The sequence below is a fragment of the Antennarius striatus genome, chromosome 21 (genome assembly GCF_040054535.1).
Source record: "Antennarius striatus isolate MH-2024 chromosome 21, ASM4005453v1, whole genome shotgun sequence".
Classification (NCBI taxonomy): Eukaryota; Metazoa; Chordata; class Actinopteri; order Lophiiformes; family Antennariidae; genus Antennarius; species Antennarius striatus.
This window is the reverse complement of record NC_090796.1, coordinates 15,356,516-15,375,852: the sequence shown is the minus strand read 5'-3', so window position 1 is coordinate 15,375,852 and position 19,337 is coordinate 15,356,516. Positions and strand designations below refer to the sequence as shown.

General features: G+C 47.9%; 1 protein-coding gene across 6 annotated transcripts in view; it reads left to right on the top strand.

The window, feature by feature from the left end:
• The window catches only part of pald1a (phosphatase domain containing paladin 1a), a 31,256-nt gene that overhangs the window by 259 nt on the left and 11,660 nt on the right, over positions 1-19,337 (top strand). Inside the window, exons 1-19 of one of the 6 annotated variants that reach the window (XM_068305337.1) lie at positions 2,187-2,473; positions 3,757-3,842; positions 6,109-6,306; positions 6,483-6,585; positions 7,629-7,808; positions 8,135-8,299; positions 8,381-8,541; positions 9,160-9,235; positions 9,640-9,794; positions 9,871-9,970; positions 10,049-10,153; positions 10,319-10,414; positions 10,499-10,633; positions 10,721-10,837; positions 11,545-11,724; positions 11,812-12,009; positions 12,420-12,560; positions 12,639-12,710; positions 13,924-14,064. In XM_068305337.1, the coding sequence (XP_068161438.1) occupies positions 6,122-6,306; positions 6,483-6,585; positions 7,629-7,808; positions 8,135-8,299; positions 8,381-8,541; positions 9,160-9,235; positions 9,640-9,794; positions 9,871-9,970; positions 10,049-10,153; positions 10,319-10,414; positions 10,499-10,633; positions 10,721-10,837; positions 11,545-11,724; positions 11,812-12,009; positions 12,420-12,560; positions 12,639-12,710; positions 13,924-14,064 (2,310 nt within the window). In that variant the 5' untranslated portion in view covers positions 2,187-2,473; positions 3,757-3,842; positions 6,109-6,121. Of the gene's footprint in view, positions 1-2,186; positions 2,474-2,514; positions 3,843-3,863; positions 5,063-5,154; positions 5,176-6,108; positions 6,307-6,482; positions 6,586-7,628; positions 7,809-8,134; positions 8,300-8,380; positions 8,542-9,159; positions 9,236-9,639; positions 9,795-9,870; positions 9,971-10,048; positions 10,154-10,318; positions 10,415-10,498; positions 10,634-10,720; positions 10,838-11,544; positions 11,725-11,811; positions 12,010-12,419; positions 12,561-12,638; positions 12,711-13,923; positions 14,065-19,337 lie in introns of those variants that run through there. The other 5 variants (XM_068305339.1, XM_068305338.1, XM_068305336.1 and 2 more) reach the window with 5 other exon arrangements.

The window sequence follows — 19,337 nt, the reverse complement described above, 5'->3', positions numbered from 1 at the left end:
CTGCGTAATTAAGAAGCGGAGGACCCGAACAGGAGCTGTTCCGTCTGTTTGCGCAAAAACTCTCTGTTCCTGCGGGGAATTGTGCGTGAAATCCACGAAATATCCGCAGACGGTGATGAATAGAGACAGTCAGGAGCGTGTGTCCATTATCGGACAGGAGCCGGGTTTTTTTTTTTTTTTTGGCATGTTTTTGTTGTTATTTTGAATTTTATTGAGATATTTTGTCTGAATGCTGCTGCAACATCTGACTTTCCCAGTTTGAGATCATTAAAGTGCACCTTATCATTAATATAACTTTTATACAATATAGAAGAAACTGTAAAAAAAAAAAAAAAGTTCATTCAAAAACTTTTTTTGTTGCATAATTTCTAATGTTGTGTAATAATTAATGTTTTTGAGTTTGGAATCTCTGAAATTATCAATGTTCTAATTATTGATCAATCATGTTCATTTCAATACAGATGAATGTGTGTGTGTGTGTGGGGGGGGGGCAATATCTATTATTATAAATGGTATTTCTGAGTGTCTATTTTCAGATTTTAATCAAAAATTCTATTTATGTTATTGCCCTGACACATTTGGATGTATGGAGTCGTAAACACCGTATTGTGACATGTATTGTGATGGATATTGCATCGTCATGATTCAGTTTTTTTGACTCTATTCCTGGCGTGACTCATCAAATCTGCCCAGACGTGTTCATTCCTAGGATTAAAAGATTGGAAAGTCACTGAGTCGGCTCACGAGACGCCGTCCTTGATGCCTTGTTGGCCCCATGCAGCTGGACCCGGTCCCGTTGGTATCGCTTTACCCTCACGTCCCTGGGGGTAGTGGTGGGGTGACAGGGGAGTGGGGGCAGATGGGAACAACTGAGACCTGATCAAACATCATCATTAATCAGAAGCCAGGAGCTGAAACGGGCCCCGCTGGATCGGCCCCAAACCGGGGTCCAGTTCCATTCTGGTTTAAACCTAGAGGGAGTCAGAAATACAGAAGCGCTTTATTCTTCTAGCACTTAAAGTTGATGTTTCTCTTTGTAGGAACAATAAACTTTTATTTTTACCACAGGGTGTCATGGTTGAGCAACGTGTGCATTAATTCAGGCTCCCGACTAGAGTCGTCTTTGTTGTAGCCTGTTAATAAAATTGCATTTTAAAGAGAAAAGTTGAGAAGACAGTGGTGAGGACAGCCATGAAGGACGGATTAGAGACAGTGGTGACCGACGTGCCCAAAGGAGAAGAAGAAGAAGAAATAAAAACTTCATTTTCTCGCGGAGGTGAAATATTATTCCTGTTATCCGATCGCCTCTCGGAGGGAAGACAGACCAGGACTGATGTGGAGACGGGTGACGGGAACCATTTGTCTTTTTTTTTTTTTTTGTTCCAGAGGAAGTTTCACAGAACATCCTCTCTTTCTTTTAACCCTTTCACCGCCACCTGTTTCTGCTCACGGTCATCTTCATCATCTTCTTCATAGCAGCAGGAAGGAAGGAAGGAACAGGTGTGGCCGCTGTAGATTCTACATCAGCGGCTCCGTTTCGACATCGTTTTGCGACACGCCCTCTTTGGCGTGGGCGTTTTTTTCACGCTTTAAGACGCGTCCAAAGTTCTGACGTTCTTTATCACGCCCGTCTACATTCCACCAATCAAATCACGCCAACCCGTCTGAGGGGTCCAGTCACATCACGCCGAATCCTTCCATCGCGACGGGACGCGTCTGTTCTGCTCAACAATGCAAAATATGAAAAGTCAAACGGGCAGGAGGACAAAAGCACATGATGCTCCTTTGATGTGTCCCGGCTCCACCCCACCGAACCCCTCCCGACCCCCCTCCCTGGATGAAACGGGACACTCAGTGCACAAAGAGCCGGCGTGACCCCGGGGTCATACCACTAGAGGTGGAGCACACGGGCCTCTGCAGCTGAAGTCAGGGGGAGACGGGGGGCTTAATGTGAGTATTTGCCCAGCTGTAGGCCTGTTTGCCCCCACGTGGGGCGGGTCCGCCGCTAATGACGCCACTAATTATGACCTCGTAGTGAATTAGGCTCACGTGACGCCGCCGGGCGAGGGTCGCCTGGGATCGCCGCCGCCTCTCAAGAGCCTCTTGTGTAGGTGGGGGTCGTTCTCCCTGAGTGGGGGCGTACAGGGTATGGGGGGTGGGGCACCGGCAGCGACTGCCCGCCTCCACATCCTCCTTGCAGAGTTGCATGCACACACATCCCAGCGTGCGAGAGTCGCCTCGCACCTCCAGCGCAGGGGATGCTGAGCGTGCCGTCACCCCGTCTAAACATCCGACTGCCCCCCACCCTTGCAGATCCGTCCTTACACTTTCATTGACTCGCTCACAAAGGATGCCTCGGCTCAGCCGGACCGCCGCCCGCTTTGCAGAGGACGTCTGACGGCGTCCGTGGGACGCTTACCTGCCGGGGATCGTTTCTGTCGTCCTTGGAAACGGGTCGTCAGCTGGATGTCAGGTACGGTAGAGATTCCAGACGGAAGCGCGTGGGACTGATAGAGATCTAAATCTATTTTTTAAAAATAGATTTGGAAAGGCTTTTTTTAGCAGCTGAAGTTGGGATGACATCAAGAATGTAGAAGGGGAAAAGGTCTCCCATGTGGTTTATGTCGGGGTCCCAGTAGATTTAACATCCTTGAACGTTTTGCAGCTTCCTCTCAGAATGAGCTGCGTGATGGATTTTTTTAGACGGAAGCTGAAGCGGGGGGAGATGTGAATCGACATGAAAGAGATGAAAACGGCAGCTTTGTCTGCAGAGGAAGCTCTGAGAACATTTCCGATATTCGATTCAGGAACTAACCATGTCCTGTGGAATCGCGCCTGCACATAACCCTTCACCTCACTGCTGAAATATGTGTGCAGCTGCAGGGTGGAAGTGTCAGAGAGTACAACTAAACACTTCCTGTGAAGGTGTGTGCACACTTCCTGTGCCTGGGTGTGTGTGTGTGTGTGTGTGTGTGTGATGAACGGTTTGGCTTCCTGTGATGACAGACTGACTTTATAACTCAGATTTTGTCTCAATGTTGGTTTATTCTTGATATTTTGACACCTTTTTTTGAAAACAAATTAAACTTCAAAATAAAAGTAGGTTAGTAACGCGGCAAAACTTTATTTTGCATGCATTAAATTTGATTGGTAAGTACGACTGAGCAGGTTTTTCTACTGATTTCTTAGCTGATAGTTAAAAGTTACATCTGTTTCTGCGTTTGTGTCGCCTGCAGACTTTAAAATCTCGCAAAACCTTTATGTTATCAGATGAAAACAGAAGCTGCGCATCTTTTTTTTTCTTTTTTTTTGTCCTTCTCCACCTTCACGTGAGACGTCTTCCATCTCTCTTCTCCATCCCTCCATCTCTTGAGCGAGGAGCGCCCTGCATCCTTCCTCCAGGCCCAGCGACAGATGCATCCTGCAGCTGCATGCTCCTTCCTGTCTGCATTCGTACTCTTTTGTCTCGAGGCGCTTTTCTACATCGAAGTTGGGACGCCGGCTGAATTTAAATGGGGCGTCCTGAATGGAGCGGCGCTGCTCTGCTTGGCAGGAGGCTCCGGTTTCCACGGCCTTACTGTCGTCTCGCCGTGGCGTTGCTCTTGTCCTCTTGAAATCAGGGTTTATCTGGTTTTATAGCCTCGCAGGCAGGGTGACGCTCCTCTGGTTGACATGTGGAGTAAACAGCCTCTCTGATGAGTCGTCTCGATTGGATCTCTAGGAGGATGTTTATGACTGAGGGCTATTTCTACTCAGGCCTCCGCCCCAGCTGCCCGCCCGCCGGATCGGGCCTGAAATCAGCAGGACCGAGCTTCTACCCGGCAGAGGTGATAGACTAGAAGGTAAGACGTTAAGGCTTTTTAACGTTTTAGTTGGGGCTGGATGCCGAGGCCTGTAAAAGCAGGATGTTTCAGGAATAAGGACGCCACATGGTACAGGAAGTCCTCGTGGGTAAGAGGGTAACGTCTGTTTTACAGCCTCACTGGAACATGCATATTATCATGCATGACTGTGGTGGTGGGTGAAGGAAACCTACTGATTAAATGTCCTTAAAGCGACAGAGATTGAAAGGGAGTGTGTGTGTGTGTGTGTGTGTGTGTGTGTGTGTGTGTGTGTGTGTGTGTGTGGGGAGGGGGTGTTGCTGTGTAAATGCTCCTTTCTGAGACGTTAAGCTCTGTTTTTAGTCGACTCTCCCAACGTCTCATGTTTTTCGGGATTTCAAACGAAGGCTGCAGACGTTTATTTCAAGTCAGTCAAAATCGCACGTCATAAAGTCGTCCGCGCCTCCGTTGGTCTGTCATTAGACGCCGGGTTCGCACGAGTCAGGACTCCTTAATGACATTTTTTGAACCCATCATCAGTTGCTGACTCTTAACTTCATCACAATGCTTCAGAAATCGATCCACCTGGAGTGACGAGGAGATGATGGGTAAATCTGAATTCTCATGATGATAAATCACACTAAATACCTCTATTCAACACTAAAAATATGGGAAAATGACCACAGGTTCCCAGAGCTTAAATTGATGTCTTTAAAGTGTTTTTTTTTTCCTCTCATCCCAAATGTAAAATATTAAATTTACAGCTTCCCAAGCCCCAGAGGGCTGTTTTCCCTCAGGTATCATTCCTTCACGTCGTTCTTTTGTGCGCTGCAAGAGGAAACTGTCGTCTTTGTGCGCCGCCCGTCCCGTCCCGGTGAAGGCGAGCTGAACTTTGGCCATCTGGCTGCCAGATGTCCCACAACCCTCCTCCCCCCACCTCCACTCACCCTGGTCCCTACTGGAGAGACGTTCCACAAAAAAAGGCGACTCCACACGTCGCACCGGAGACGGGAACAGGGAGGAGAGCGCTCACTCCTTGAAGGTTCCGAGTCGGCCGGGGCGCTTCCAGCTCTCGCGAGGCGGGCCGAGGGGTTTCCCTGCGAGCGGGGAGGGTGGGCACTGGGATCCAGGAGAGGAATATTTCTTCTTGGATGTGATGCCGAGTTCTCACACTCCTCTCTCTGGACCATGGCGGAAAGCAAGCAGTTCAGAAAAGGCTCTCGAGGCTCCACATCTCAGCAGTAAGACGCGGGGCGTTTGGCGGCTTTTTCTTCTTCTTGTGGTTGAATTGTGGGAGCAGGGATGCTTTTGGTCAGCGGCGAGGACGCAAATAGATTCAGGCTGCCGGAGAAAAGTATGTCTGAAACTTTTGCTTCCTTTTTGGGACTTGAGTTGAGATTTTTTTTGCTTTTTTTCCTCTCCGGCTATTTCGGGGCACCAAAAAAACTAATCGATGTCCGCCAGAAAGTTTCAGTCGTCTTTAGAGAATCTTTAGGATCAATGGCATCTTTTAAAATCAAGATTGAACTGTTACACAGGTGATGTTAAGGCTTTAGTTTTTAGAATGTTCTGTTTTTATTCAAATATATATGTTTCTTGCAATTTTGATATTAAATTAATTGTTTCAGTCATTTTTCAAACTAAAAGTAAAACTTTTTCTGGTCTTTAAATCTGAATTTTGGTTGATTCTTTTCCTGAAATGTTAATTTCTTCCAATCTCTGTCATATTTAGTCAACCTGGTGGTAATTTTATCCTTTGTTTTTCATTGTCTTACTAGCATTTGAGTCAATCTACTAGAACCAAACAGATGTTTTTTTTCCATCATTTTCTTCTGATTTGACTGATTTAGATGCATCTTTGCAGAAAGTCTCTGGTCTGATGACGTCACGTTTCAGAGCTTCTTTTGCTCTGATTGGCTGATTTATTTCAAACACATTTAAAGGTTGACAGAAGGCCGAGGAGGTTTCAGAGAGGAGGAGGCGTGTGATCAAACTGTATGATCACCTGTGGATCCACGCCATGGATACTCTCCTCCATGCTGCGTTCAAGCGCGGCGTGTTTTTTCTAAAACTGTTTGCTGTCAGGCGACGTCCGGCGTCTCATTTTTTATCTTTTTATTTGATTATCCAGATTTTTTTTTTCTACTTCCTGATGCACAGCCAATCACAACGCGCCACATCGTCCCATTTCTGCCCCTCACGTGTAGTCAGATCTTTTTTTTTTTTTAGTTTTCCACCCCTGCTGTTTCACTTCCTGCTTCTCAGTCCGCTGTGATGTCATTGGCAGCTGCTCGTGGAGCATGGGGACGACCGCCAGCGCCGCGCCGCCGCCCGTTTCCGTAGCGTCGCCGCTTGAGAGTGTCCACGCCAACGGGATGGCCGACAGCAGGCAGTCGCTCAGCATGAGCCCCTTCCAGACGGTCAACATCCACAACAACAAGGCCAAGTCCATCATCACCAACAAAGTGGCCCCTGTGGTCATCACGTAAGACCCTCCCCGAATCCACGTTCTCACGATGGGGTGTTAATCCCCTTTGATCACTGGGGGCGGGGGGGGTCATCCCAGCGGCGTTTGCCCCCAGTTATCATCTCATTTGTCGGGTCGGGCCGGCGCAAACAGACAGCTGGTAATTGGATTTGACCTGCTGCTGTGTTTCACAGGTACAACTGCAGGCAGGAGTTCCAGATCCACGACGACATCCTGAAGACCAACTACAAGGTGGGCCGGCTCTCGGACGCCATGCCGGAGCACTACCTGGTGCAGGTGAGGGAACGGAAAAGACGTCTGAGCGGCGGCGCTCTGAGGCTTTTCACAGCCCGGCGTCCGAACGGGAACATTGTCATGCGCCGTTTTATTATCCGAGACGGGAATGTTGTCACCCGGCCAGCAGACCTTTGATGTGTTCCGTCACCTCCGCTGCTTCAGCTTCATCAGGAGCCGTTTGGAAGCCCCGCCCTCAGGTCCTGCCCCAGAATAAAGGGTCTTTGGGGAGACGTTGGGTTTCTGAATCTGAACATGCGTAATTATTAGGAATATTTATGCTAAACATGGGTGTGAAAATATATTTAACTTCCCCATTTTGAGCTGCTGTGATTCCTGTGGCTTCTACCTCAGGGGTGTCAAACTCGTTTTCACCGAGGGGCCACGTCAGCATAATGACAGATGTGACTAATAAATGTAACTCAATGTAATGTAAATAAATTTAACTACTCCTTAACGCTAAATAACTGAATTTATTACTTATTCAAGAGAAAAAACATGTTTGTTTCGTTTCTCTGTTCTAACATAAATCCTTTTAATTTGTCAGGTTATTAAACCCACAGAACTCCATCAATCAAGGATCAAACTACTAAAGAGAATAAAGAAAAATAACATCAAACACAGCTTAAGATAGAGTTGAAATGGGCTGAATTACTGCATTATGGGAAATGTAGTTCTTGGTCAAAACACACTTTTGACCTATTTATTTTTAGACACTGACCTGTTATGCTCTCGTGGGCCACATAAAATGATGTGGCGGGGCCACATTTGGCCCCCGGGCCTTTAGTTTGACACATGTGCTCTACGCTAACAGTGCTAACAGACTCCAGTCACGTTATTTAAACCAGCAAATAAAGCCTGAGTTTTAATTTGTAGGAGGAACTCTTCCTTTCAATAAAAGCACAAGACCCTTAAACTGAAGAGCTTTTAAAACCAGCGAGGTCAAAGGTCATCCTGGCGTGTAAACACCAGATTTATCCGACCACTTCAGCGTCGCTCTGGTGCGTTTATGAAAAAGCTGGGTTGTTGTTTTTTTTTCTCTCCAGGGGGAGTTCTTCATGGTGCAGGACGTGTTCAGCAAGGCGGACGTCCTCAACACCGCCGCCAGCTGCGGCGCGCCCAACTTCCGGCGGCTGCAGGGGTCCCACCCGCTGTATGGGATGGGCCAGCCCAGCCTGAACGGCTTCACCCGGGTCCTCCAGAGGCTCCAGGCCCACGGGCACCAGGTCGTTTCTCCTTGTTCTGCTCTCATTCTGCATGTCGTCCGTGTTTCTGCCTGCGCCTGACCTCCTTTCGCCGCCCCGTCGGTAAATATTTGAGGAGTCACGTGTCCGCCGCCGGCCCCCGCGGATGAATGCTAGGACTAAAGCAAACAGAGTTGTGGTTGTGTGTGTCAGTGGAAAAAAAGCTGCAAACCGACCGTAATTGAAATGAAATTGACAAAAATTATACGTCAGGCCGTCGAGAGCGAGGCGCTGGCGCCGCGAGACGGCGGGAAGTTTCCACTTCGGGTTTGGGTGGAAAAGCATCGAACGTTCGCTTGGCTTCACAGGAGGTGATATTCTTCTGCGTGAGAGAGGAGCCGGTGGTTTTCCTCCGCAAGGACGACGACTTCCTGCCGTACACCCCCAGGAGGAAGGAGAACCTGCACGAGAACCTCCACGGCTTGAAGAAGGAGGAGCCGGTGGAGAACCTGGAGCTCACCGTCAGGAAGGAGGTGAGGCGTCCGTTACTTTTCCCGGGCTCGGTTTTTCGCTTCGCGGCGCCGTTTAAAACCCGTCTCTTCGTCCCTCCCCAGCTCCACGACTTCGCCAAACTCAACGAGAACGCCTTCTACGTCTACAGCGACATCGAGCACTTTAAAGACGAGCCGCAGAAGATCGGCATCGCGTGCGAGGAGGACATCCACGTGACGGAGGAGGTCTACAAGAGGCCCGTGTTCACCATGCCGGCCTACAGGTTGGCGCGCACGTCTCTCGCCCGTTAACCGCTAGCTCGCAACGCCATCGGATTGCAAATCGCCTGTTTGTGCAAATGCGGAGAAAAAAAAGAGAGAGAAGGCGTGCAGCTCGCAACTTCCTGTTTTTGCAATCGGAAGGGCATGCAACGAGTTCAGAAACATTCTGAATGCATGAACGCAGCCGTTCTTCTTTGCAGGAATTCCTCTTTTATTCTGGTTTTATTGATGTTCTTTCAAACGAAAACGGTCTTGCAGCTCGATGCAAAAAAAGGAAACCGCAAACAAGCACTTTTATTTTGGAGTAAAAACCCTCCGCTGCACCACAGGAGTTCATTTAAAATCAAATTATTTGCTTCCGAACATTTATTTTGTGGATTATTCAATATTTCCTTTTATTTCTATGATTTATTATTTGCATCTGTGACCGTGAATGGCAGCGTTCTGCACTGAAACGCCTCAAACACACCTACACTATCGTCTGTATGTGTGTGTGTGTGTGTGTGTGTGTGTGTGTGTGCGTGTGTGTGTGTGTGTGTGTGTGATGACCTAGATAAACTGTAGTATTGACAGAACACGGGCGCAGCTCCGTCTCTTGGTAACCGTCTCCCGTCCTGCAGGTACCACCGGCTGCCGCTGCCGGTGGAGGGGGCGCCGCTGGAGGAGGACTTCGACGCGTTTGTGAACATTCTCAGGGTGAGCGGCCATAAAAGTTTCGCGCTAACGCGCTAACGCGCTAACGGGGTCGGCCCCTATTTGGTCCTGATGGATCCTTTTTTGTTTTGATGTGCCATAAACGTTATTAATGGCTGGAATATCGGAGGGGAGGGGGGCGTCTGGGATCTGTCACTTCTAATCCTCTTCAGTCTGTCTCCTGGAGCTCCCAGCGGTGTGATGGTTACAGAACGCCTCGTAAAGCCGCCGCGTCCGGCGCCGTCTGGTTTCCGTCCGGCCCGTCACTCCAACAGGATGTTCACTTCTTCTTGTTTTTGCCCTTTTTTGGGGCGGACTCTCCGTTTTCCCGTCCCGACTCGGGGTGTTCTGACCTCTTGACCTCCAGAGCCGTCACCTGGTCTCCTCTTCTTCCTCTTCCTCTACAGGAGAGCTCCAGCTTAGCTTTGGGCCGCGATACTTCCCGCCGACTCCCCGCCCTCCTCTTCAGCTGCCAGGTCGGCGTGGGGCGCACCAACCTCGCCATGATCCTCGGAACGCTGGTCATGAATCGGCTGAGCAGCGGTCCTCACCCGGCGCCAAAGTAAGAACCCAGAAACGACACCAGAGGAACTTTTTTATCTGCGTTGACTTCAGGTTTGAACTAGTTTGTCCTCCAGAAGCGAAGAGGCGGCGGCGGCTTCAGGACCCAAGCCTTCATTCCGGGTCATCCAGTCTCTGATCAACAGGCTTCCTGACGGACAGGAGGTCATAGAGGAGGTGAAACACGCACAACACAACGTCGTAAACCAACATTTATGACATCATACGACGTGAAAACCGTCTGGTGCCCCGCAGGTCGACCACGCCATCGCCCTCTGCTCAGAGATGCACAACATCAAGGACGCCATTTACGAGAACAAGAGGAAGCTGGAGGCCATCGGAGAAGATTATCAGATCCAGGTTAGAGGGGAGGCTTATTTAAACCTAAACTGTTAGCTGCTAACTGATGCTAAAAGGCTGCAGATATATTTTAGATCATTAATGGGAAGCGTTGGGGATTTAAATCAGGCTTTAAACATCGATGTTGAGTTTGAATTGGAAGTGGTGGAATAAACCGTTTCTTAGGGGAGCGGCACCAGGGACTACTTCCTGAACAGAACCATGCAGAGCCTGGAGCGCTACTTCTACCTGATCGTGTTTAACGCTTACCTCCGTGAGCAGGTAAAACACTCTTTTTATATTGATAGGTTTACGACCCGTCGTTATGATCCTGGTTCTAACCGCGTGTTGTTCTTCTTTCTTCAGTACCCTCTCGCCTTCGTCTGTAACTTCAGCCAGTGGATGTGTCGCCACGCGTGGCTCTACCGCCTGCTGGCCCGCATGAACCTGTCGGAGCTGTCGGCGCCGGCGGAGCTGGTCACCAGAGGAGCCCGGGTCCTGGTGAGGAGATCGGGAGGAAACGCTTTCACCTCAAGAGATAACGGCTGTCACGCACCGTGTGTAACGTGAGCTGCATGCTAACGCTAGGTCGCCGACGAGTGCCTGGCCCCAGACGTGCTCGGCACCGTGAAGGAGATGAAGGCCGTCAACTTCAGACGAGTCCCCAAGATGTCGGTTTACGGAGCGGCTCAGCCGACGTCAGAGGTGCAAATTTAATATCAGAAAAGAGGAAGGAAGTAGAACCTACAGTAGAACCTACAGTAGAACCTACAGTAGAACCTCGAGATACCAGTTTCATCCGTTCTGTGACTTGAAAGTAAAACAAAATTTCCCATTTAAAACAACTAAAATCATTTTAATCTGTTCCAGTCTTGTAAAAAAAAGTCCCAAACCCCCTAAATTCTGAAAAAAAAAATTTTTTTATCATCCAATAGACATGCAGACTTTACTTGTGTATAATTAATTATATATAAGTTACGTAAACAATGATAAAGAATGAAAAGAAACACTAAAGTCACGAGAACACACGAGCTACGTCTTTACTCCACCAACGAGAACGAGATCCGGTCTCACTGATGTTGTATCCATCCGCCAACACATAAAGAACGAGATCCGGTCTCACTGATGTCGTATCCATCCACCAACACATAAAGAACGAGATCCGGTCTCACTGATGTTGTATCCATCCGCCGACACTTGTATCTCGGATTTTCCTCGTATGTCGAATAAATTTACGGACAGATGGACGGTTTTAATCTCAAATGACTTGTATCTGGAGGTTCTATTTTATCTTCATGGTGAATTATTTACGAGTTACCGCGCTGAGTGGGCAGAAACTCTCATTAGCTGTTTTAGCAAAATGAAGCCACGTCAGATGATGAAGAGTTGGGTCTTCCTCGTGTTATGTTCAGGCCACCAGCGCCGTTCTGGCCCACCTGACGGACGAGAAGCGGAAGCACAGCCACGTGTTGTGGGTCAACCTGCAGGAGGAGATGGTGCTGGAGGCCAACGGGCAGATCTTTAACGTGAGGGAGTCGTCGTGCGTGGACCAGCACATCGCCGTCCCGTCGTCTGACCCTCAGCTGATAGAAGTAGGGTTCAAACGACGCGCCCCCCATCTGAATTCTAGCCCCGCTCCCCACCGTGGTTTAATCTCCCCTGTCTCCTCCTGTCGGTAGAAACTGGAGACCTCCCTGAAGGAGGAGATCCTGAGAGCTCAGAAGTGGCTCGAGGTGACGCTGGAGCAGGAGAAGCAGATGAAGATGATGAAGAGCTGCCTGACCGTCCAGGAGATCTTCAACCAGCAGATCGGCTCCCACCAGGGTCTGGTCTACAAACGCATCCCGCTGCCGGACTGCAGCGCCCCCGGGGAGGAGGTACGGCGGCGGGGGAGGCGTTAACACGATGATTAAGAAAACTTCTTGGAACATCTTTAGACTTTGCTCTACATCCAGATTCAGACATGAATTCAGGGCATTTTCTCTGGTTTCACCAGAAATAATCCACAGAGCTGTCCACCTGTGTGACAGGTGTGAACAGGTGGAAACTGAGCTGAGCATGAACCAGGCGCGCCCTCTAGCGGTCAAGACTAGTACTGCCATAGTGCCACCATTGGAAAACTACATTTTATTATTTTTTTAAAATAAAATCTTACCGATTTGACCGTTTCTAGTTATGTTTTTGGGAGATTTTTGATTTAATGTGTGATTTAAAGTTCTTTTAGGTGTGATTGTGATGATGAATGTCTTTAAATGTAATGTTCAAACGTGTGTGTTGTTGCTGTCAGGAGTTTGATAAGCTGCTGGAGGCCATGAAGAGCGCCTTGGCTGAAGAATCTCGCTCGGCCTTCGTTTTCACCTGCTCTAACGGCAAAGGCAGGACCACGACCGCCATGGTCATCGCCGTCCTGACGCTCTGGCACTTTAACGTGAGACGCTTCCTCCACCATCACAACGCCGCTCGCTGCAACGCGCATGAAGCTCTAACCGGTGTCTCTCGTCTGCAGGGCTTTCCAGAGTTTGCAGATGATGAGATTGTGAGCGTTCCTGACGCGAAATACACAAAAGGAGAATTCGAGGTATGCCCTTTAAAAAACAAACAGGCTTTTGTTCGTTAAGCGAGTTTATGAGGAGGTTATTGGTAACCAAATTATTTGCTTAAGCAGAAAAGAGAAATGTTTGCTGTTTCCAGCATCTTAAATGTGTTTTGTCCTTCATAAATTACTGCAAATAGAATAAAGATTCAAATTAAACGCCCTTTATTAGTCACCCATAAGAGAAATTCCATTAACTTTTTAGAATTGATGTGACCTCAGTCTGAGGGAAATCATGCCGAGCATATTCAGTGCTTTTTGAGAAATTTATGTAAAACCTTGGTCAAAATGCTGTGAAATTGTCGTGACGCGTCTGTCTGATATTTGTTCAATCCATGGATGCAGAGAGAATAGAATGGGGTCAGAGAGCCGCCTGAGAAACAGTGAAACGCTTGTTTTCTTTATTTACGACTCGAGGCGCTTTCAGACAGGACACATGACATTTCTGCGCCGTGAATCCAATCAGATATGACGTCTTAGAGCGGCGTTCGCTGCGGAAACCTCGTTTAACCTCGTAGGAATTATCCACGGAGGTAGAAACTATAAAGGATCCTTTAAAATTGATTTTAAAGACTGTTAGCAGTCCTGCTCACAAGCAGATGGAGCGCCCCCTGCCTGCAGAGTCAGGAAACACTCAAGTTATCAGAACCACTTGGAACCTGTTCTTTCGAGACATTATCTGGACACCAGTTTGTCCATCCCATAACGCTTTCGACCTCACAGCCACGGCGGCCTCTATTTCGCCCGATAAGCTTGACAAGAGGCTGACAAGGTTGCTGTGGCAACCACTTGACATATCCCAGAAACCGCCGCTCTGACCGGCGTGCGCTACGCTGCCCCAGCCGAGCGACGCCTCTTCCTGCGTGTTCTTGTTTACTGACAAGAAGACGGCGCCGGTTCCGAGATAAACTTCCCAGCATGCCTTGCATCTGTCTGGAGGAACCGAAGAGAAGAAGTTTAGAGAAAACTTGCAGCGCATGCAAAGTTTAGACGTGTTTGTGCATCACAAGCAAAGAAATGAGCGCCATCCACAGAGAAGCGACGGGTTCACGGAGGAGGACGTCGTTTAACAGTCGAGATCGGGGAATCTGCCTCCAGTAAAAATGTTGTTTATTACAATTATTGAGCTGATAAACAGAAATAAATTCTTCTTTAATTGAAAAAGAAAAGCGTTTCAATTCGACTTCCTTCCATGCAGGTGGTGATGCAGCTCGTCCGTCTGCTGCCCGACGGCCACCGGATGAAGAGGGAGGTGGACATGGCCCTGGACGCCGTCAGCGAGACTATGACCCCCATGCACTACCACCTGAGAGAGGTCATCATCTCCTCGTACAGACAGGTATGGCTACCGCAGGACGACCCGAGAGGTCGTCGTCGGAACGTTTTAGCCCCCGTTAGCTCAGCGCTTTAGGGCGGAGCCTCGCTGTGATTGGTCATGACGGACAGATGCTCTGCAAAACTGCATCTCACTTCCGTTTCCTCTGTTAAATTTCTGCAGTACGCTCTTTACCTATTTCAAATTAAAAGCTCCTTTCACTTCTAGGCTTTTATTGTGAAACATCTTCAGGAATTCTTATTTGTATTTGTATTTCACTCTCGTTCATGGACTAAATGGAAGCAGCTGCTTAGCCGAGTGCGACGCCAAGGAATTTCAAAATTTGGCACTCATCCAGAAAAATCTATCCAATAGTTTTTATATTTTTGATAAAATTACTTTTGAAAAAATGCAATATTTTATGAAAATTCAATTTGGATCCACATCAAGACTCTACCGCAGACCAAAGTCGTCAATCAATCCTGCTGATCCTGAAATAATTATAGTTCATAGAAATATATAGAGGTATGATGTAATTAAGAGTTTTATTAAATTTTTGTTAAATACATTTCTGGACATGTGAATAAGATATAATGATTATAATAATCAGGATGAATTAAATCAATGACCGATTCCACCAGTTTGTCATGGGTTTTGGCTGCAATACCTCCTGATCCCCATAGATGGCGCCAAACACCCTAAAAGTCATCCACATCTGTTGCCAATTGGCTCTGCGCTGCAAAGCGTGGAAAACGGTGCAACGCGACTTGTCACTGAAACTCAATGGAATTCCTTCGGGTCTGAGCGAGGAGGAAGAGAGGGAACAGCAGCTGGATAAATCTCTACATGTGGGATTTTCAGTCTTGACCTCTGGAAGTCTTCCGCTGTAAAAAGCTCTGCGCTGCTGCTGGCTGCAGGTCAAGTGGTGTGAAATGGGACGTGACATCAGCATCAGCTGCTTTGTTCGCTACCGGCGATGAATGAGTTGAATTCATTCACCTCCTTTAATCTGCTTTAACTGCTTGGAGGTGAAGTGGAGGCTTATTTTAATCCTGAAGAAGTGATGAAGTAGCATCTCCGCCAGCGGAAGGTGTTCAGTTATTTATACCAGGGGTGAAGAGAACCAAATGGGACGTGGCCTCTCCTGATGCGGCCTCCGCATGAACACCACTCTGTTTTAGCCATTTGTGAAGCAGACTGTAATCATTGTGCGCCCTCAGCCGTCCTGGTCCCGCCGGAGGCGGCCGGTCCCGTCTCCATCCCATCAATGGGCCTCATTGTCCCGTGAACCGTGTCTCTGGCCTACACCCCCCCCCCCCTCTCCTCTCTGCCTGTCGCTCTGTGACGCCGTGCTGCAGGAAGAGGCGACCAGCTCGCTTTCAAATCAATTAGGTGATTCTGTGTGAGCAGTAACGAGAGTTTAACGCAAATAAATGACACACGTTTGAAATGACGTGAGATAAAAATGTACCGATCTCAGGAACTGTTCGATTTAAAAGGGATGATCTGAGCTTCAAATAGTTTTTTTTGGTAGACGATTGATTGCAATGACGATTGATTGTAACGGCGTTTGAAGACAATATGTGATTTCAAACTTTTGGATTTGTAGGAATTATTTTATTGATAAATGAATAAATTTTTCCATCTGTGTTCTAGACATCCATTTCGTCTCAGACTTCTGGACCCCGTCTTCTATCTCCTTAACCGGACGGTTGAGGGTCTGCAGCAGACCCCAGGTCAGCTCTGCGCTGGTCTTTTAGCCGTTCCCTTCCTGCCTGAACCAGCAGGCCAGGTGATAAACGGTGCCAGATGTTGAGACGTAAAAAAAAAAAGAAGAGGGGATGGGGGGGAGAAAAGGGAGGAAGGAAAGGGGGAAATTTTTTTTACCCCAACTCTGTCTCCTTGTAGCCCCTGTAACCCTCCTCCCCCCACTGACGGAGGTTGGAAAATGTGTGTTTGATCGAGAAGAACCATAAGCGCGCGTTGAGCCCCGCTATCCGCTACCTCCCAGAGGATTGTGGGTAAGGGTGGCGGTGGAGGTTGGCTGGGGTTTTTTCTTGAAGGGCCTGTAAATCCCTGCTGCTGACCAGGCGTGACCTCGCATAGCAGATGCATCCTCCGACATCACGGCCTGTGCAGCTCCTCCTCTTCCTCCTCCTCCTCTTCCTCGTTCGGCGTCAGGAACACATCAGCTGCCAGCGATCTGCACGCGCCGGTGTTTTGCTTTCATATCATCCGCTTGGCTTCTGCAGCCGCTTTGTGTTCAGTCGCTCGTGTTTACTGGATATTAAAAAACGACTCTGGGGCGTGAAGACAATCTGACCCCAGATCAGCTTCCGCTGCTTCCTTATCAGGGCGCCGTATTACAGATTATATTCACCTCCACCAACAAGGGTTCCACAAGTTCATTGGGGTTTATTTTTTTTCTGCAGGATTTCACAAAATAGGGGGGGGGGATCTGTTTAGTTTTTGAGGAGTCTAGCCAACAGGACCTCCCTGGTGGATTTAAATAATCCATAAATCCCGACGTAAAGACGTCACCTGTATTTATGGCGCTGCAGATCCAGATTAACAGCTGGACAGACGTGTAGGATTATTGTTGCGCGCCGCTGAAGGCCCGTCCGGTTCCGCGTTATATTTGTCTGTCCGGTCTGTCGGCTAGCCTGGCGTTAGCGTAGCCTGGTCTGACCTCCAGCCGGCTATTAAAAAGTAAAAGAGTTTGCAGGAATGGAGATTATCAAACGTGAAAATCCTGTCCTTGTTAAGAGTTTGAGCAATTTTCCTTCATTTAAAAAAAAAGAAAAAAGAGTGTGTTCACCTCAGCTGCACAGAGAAGGAGTGAACGAGCGTGTCCAAAGAAAGGCCCTCATGGTTTGGACGGGGCAGCGGAAAAATATTTTCTGAAAGAGGAGAGCAGGTTTTCTTGGGGAAAGGTAGTGGACGTCGTCAGGCGAGAAGAAGAAGAAGAAGAAGAGGGGGGAGGAAGGAGGACCACCGCAGCTCCGACAGCCAGATTCATTTCACTGAATAAAGAGATCGGGATCAGAAAATGAGAAAGTGGTGCGGTGGGAATGTCGGATCCGTCACGCCGGAGGGCTAACGAACCGGAGCGTCCTCTGTGTCTCATAGAGAGAACATTTGGAGCAGAAATGAAAGTTGGGTCATCATTTCCTTGCCAGGCGGGGTTTCTCCTTCCTCCGTTCGTTTCTGGAGCTTCACAGCGAGACGCCTCTGAAACGGTTTTTAAAAAAAACAACAAAAAACACAAAATGACTCCAGAGAAACCAGGACGGTTGGAAACGATGCCACTTCTGGGATCTCTACATGTTTCTGCAACTTTTCCGAGATCTTACAGATGCGGTTGACGGTGCAATACCACCAGAAATGGTAGGGGGCAGCGTTGTTGCAGTACAAACATGGAACAGCAAACTTGTAGCGGAAATAAGAATAAAATATAAAATTATTTAGAGGTTTCTACCAGCTACTAGGTGTTTTTCTTACATTCTTTAATTTTAATAAGTTGAATTTAATAATCCTCGTCATAATTTGCTGTAGAACTCCAGAAATCTTTTGTTTACTTCCTTCTCCTGAGCCTCCGTCAGCCCAATTAAAATCTGCAGGTGTTCCTTTAACTCATTTTATTCCCTGTCTGCATTCATTTCTGAATATTCCCACATTGGATCGAGTGTTTTCTCAATTACGACAACAAGTGGACCAATTACAAGGCGGTACCCGCGACCGCCAAAGAAAACACCGGCAGCCGAAGCGATCCCACCTGAGCCCAGAGGCGGGGAGTCTGTCGGCGGAATCCAGATGGAGCTCTTATTTAGATACTCAGCGTGAGCTCTGGGTGCCGACGCGTTTCAGTTTGTTATTTCGGGTTCATAATTTCCATCCTTTCACCTGCCAACGCCAATAGAAGCGTAATCCTGCGGCGGCCCGCTGTGAAATGACTTATTTAGGTCCGAATCCCATCGGAGCAGGTGCAACCAGCTGAGCTATTTGGATCACCACCGTCTGCGGCGCTCCAAAAGAGAGTCCGGAGTTGTGTTTTTATGTGTGTGTGTGTGGGGCAGCGGAGGTAAATAAAGCATCTCCTGGAGGGGGGCTGGGGGCTGGGGGGGGGGGTGTTAGGGCAGCTGCTACGACTGCTATTCAGGAGCTCATTTATTTTAAGGGGTTTTTCCACAGCTGTAAATTACTTCCAATGATACTCTAATACGTCCAGTGAGTGTTTAATGTGTCTTGGAGGGGCTGCTGATTTCTCCTGATGCTAACCTCATGTTTCCTGCCGCCGCTGATTTATGTAGGCAGAAGGGAAGGAAAAGACCACCTGGTCAGCAGAGAGCCAATCAGCACGCAGGAACCCCCCCCCCCAACCGGACTAATCAGCTTCCTCTTCTCGCCCTGATTCTTCTGGGTTATTATTGCTGTTGAGAAGTCAAGGAGCTAATCTGTGACATCACCTGGGGTTTCCATAGCGATCGCTCTCAAGCCACAAATCATAATTATTGTCATCCCCATCGGAGCCGCTCCACTTCACCTTTTTTTAACCGTTCTGTCGGAAGAAATATTTTAACGTTTAACAATAAAACAATATGAAAAAGTTTTACTTTAAGTTACTTGTTTTTGCACATCAGGCAGGCTTCTTAAAACCCACTTCTTTTCCCTGGCGTTTGACACCCTTTAGAGTGTTTTTTGTGTTATTTCACATTATTTTAATTGTTTTTTATCTGATTTTATTCACGCTTTTAACCTATTTTAAATTGTTTTATTGGATTTTTATTTGATATGTTATTTAACTGCATTATGTTCATAGTTTTATGGTGCGTCTGTTGTGTTTTTGTCTAGTTACTGTGCAGCACTTTGGAAACCTTGTGCTTATTTAAATCCACTTTATAAATAAAGTGGATTGGATTGAACTTTTTAGGGCGATTTCAGTGATTGGACAGAAATGGTGATGACATCATAATCAGATCTAGAGTTTTTCAGTAGTTTTCTACTTGATTGATCTGATCAGTGTTATTGGTGGCGCCCCCCGACCGTTTTAGAAAACATTAAAGTCTATGTCCGCCCCTTTTTTATGACTGAACCGCTCTGACCTGACCTTTGACCTCACCCCGACCCCTTCTCAACCGCGACGTCGCTGCACATAAGGGTCACCATTTCCTGCCCCTGCACACTAAACCAGATCCGGTGGTGGTTGGGTGAGTGGGGGGGGCAACGGTAATGCAACGCCAGGCGCTCAAATGCCAACCACGTGAGAAATGCCCCCGAGTCGTGACTTCATCAAGTCG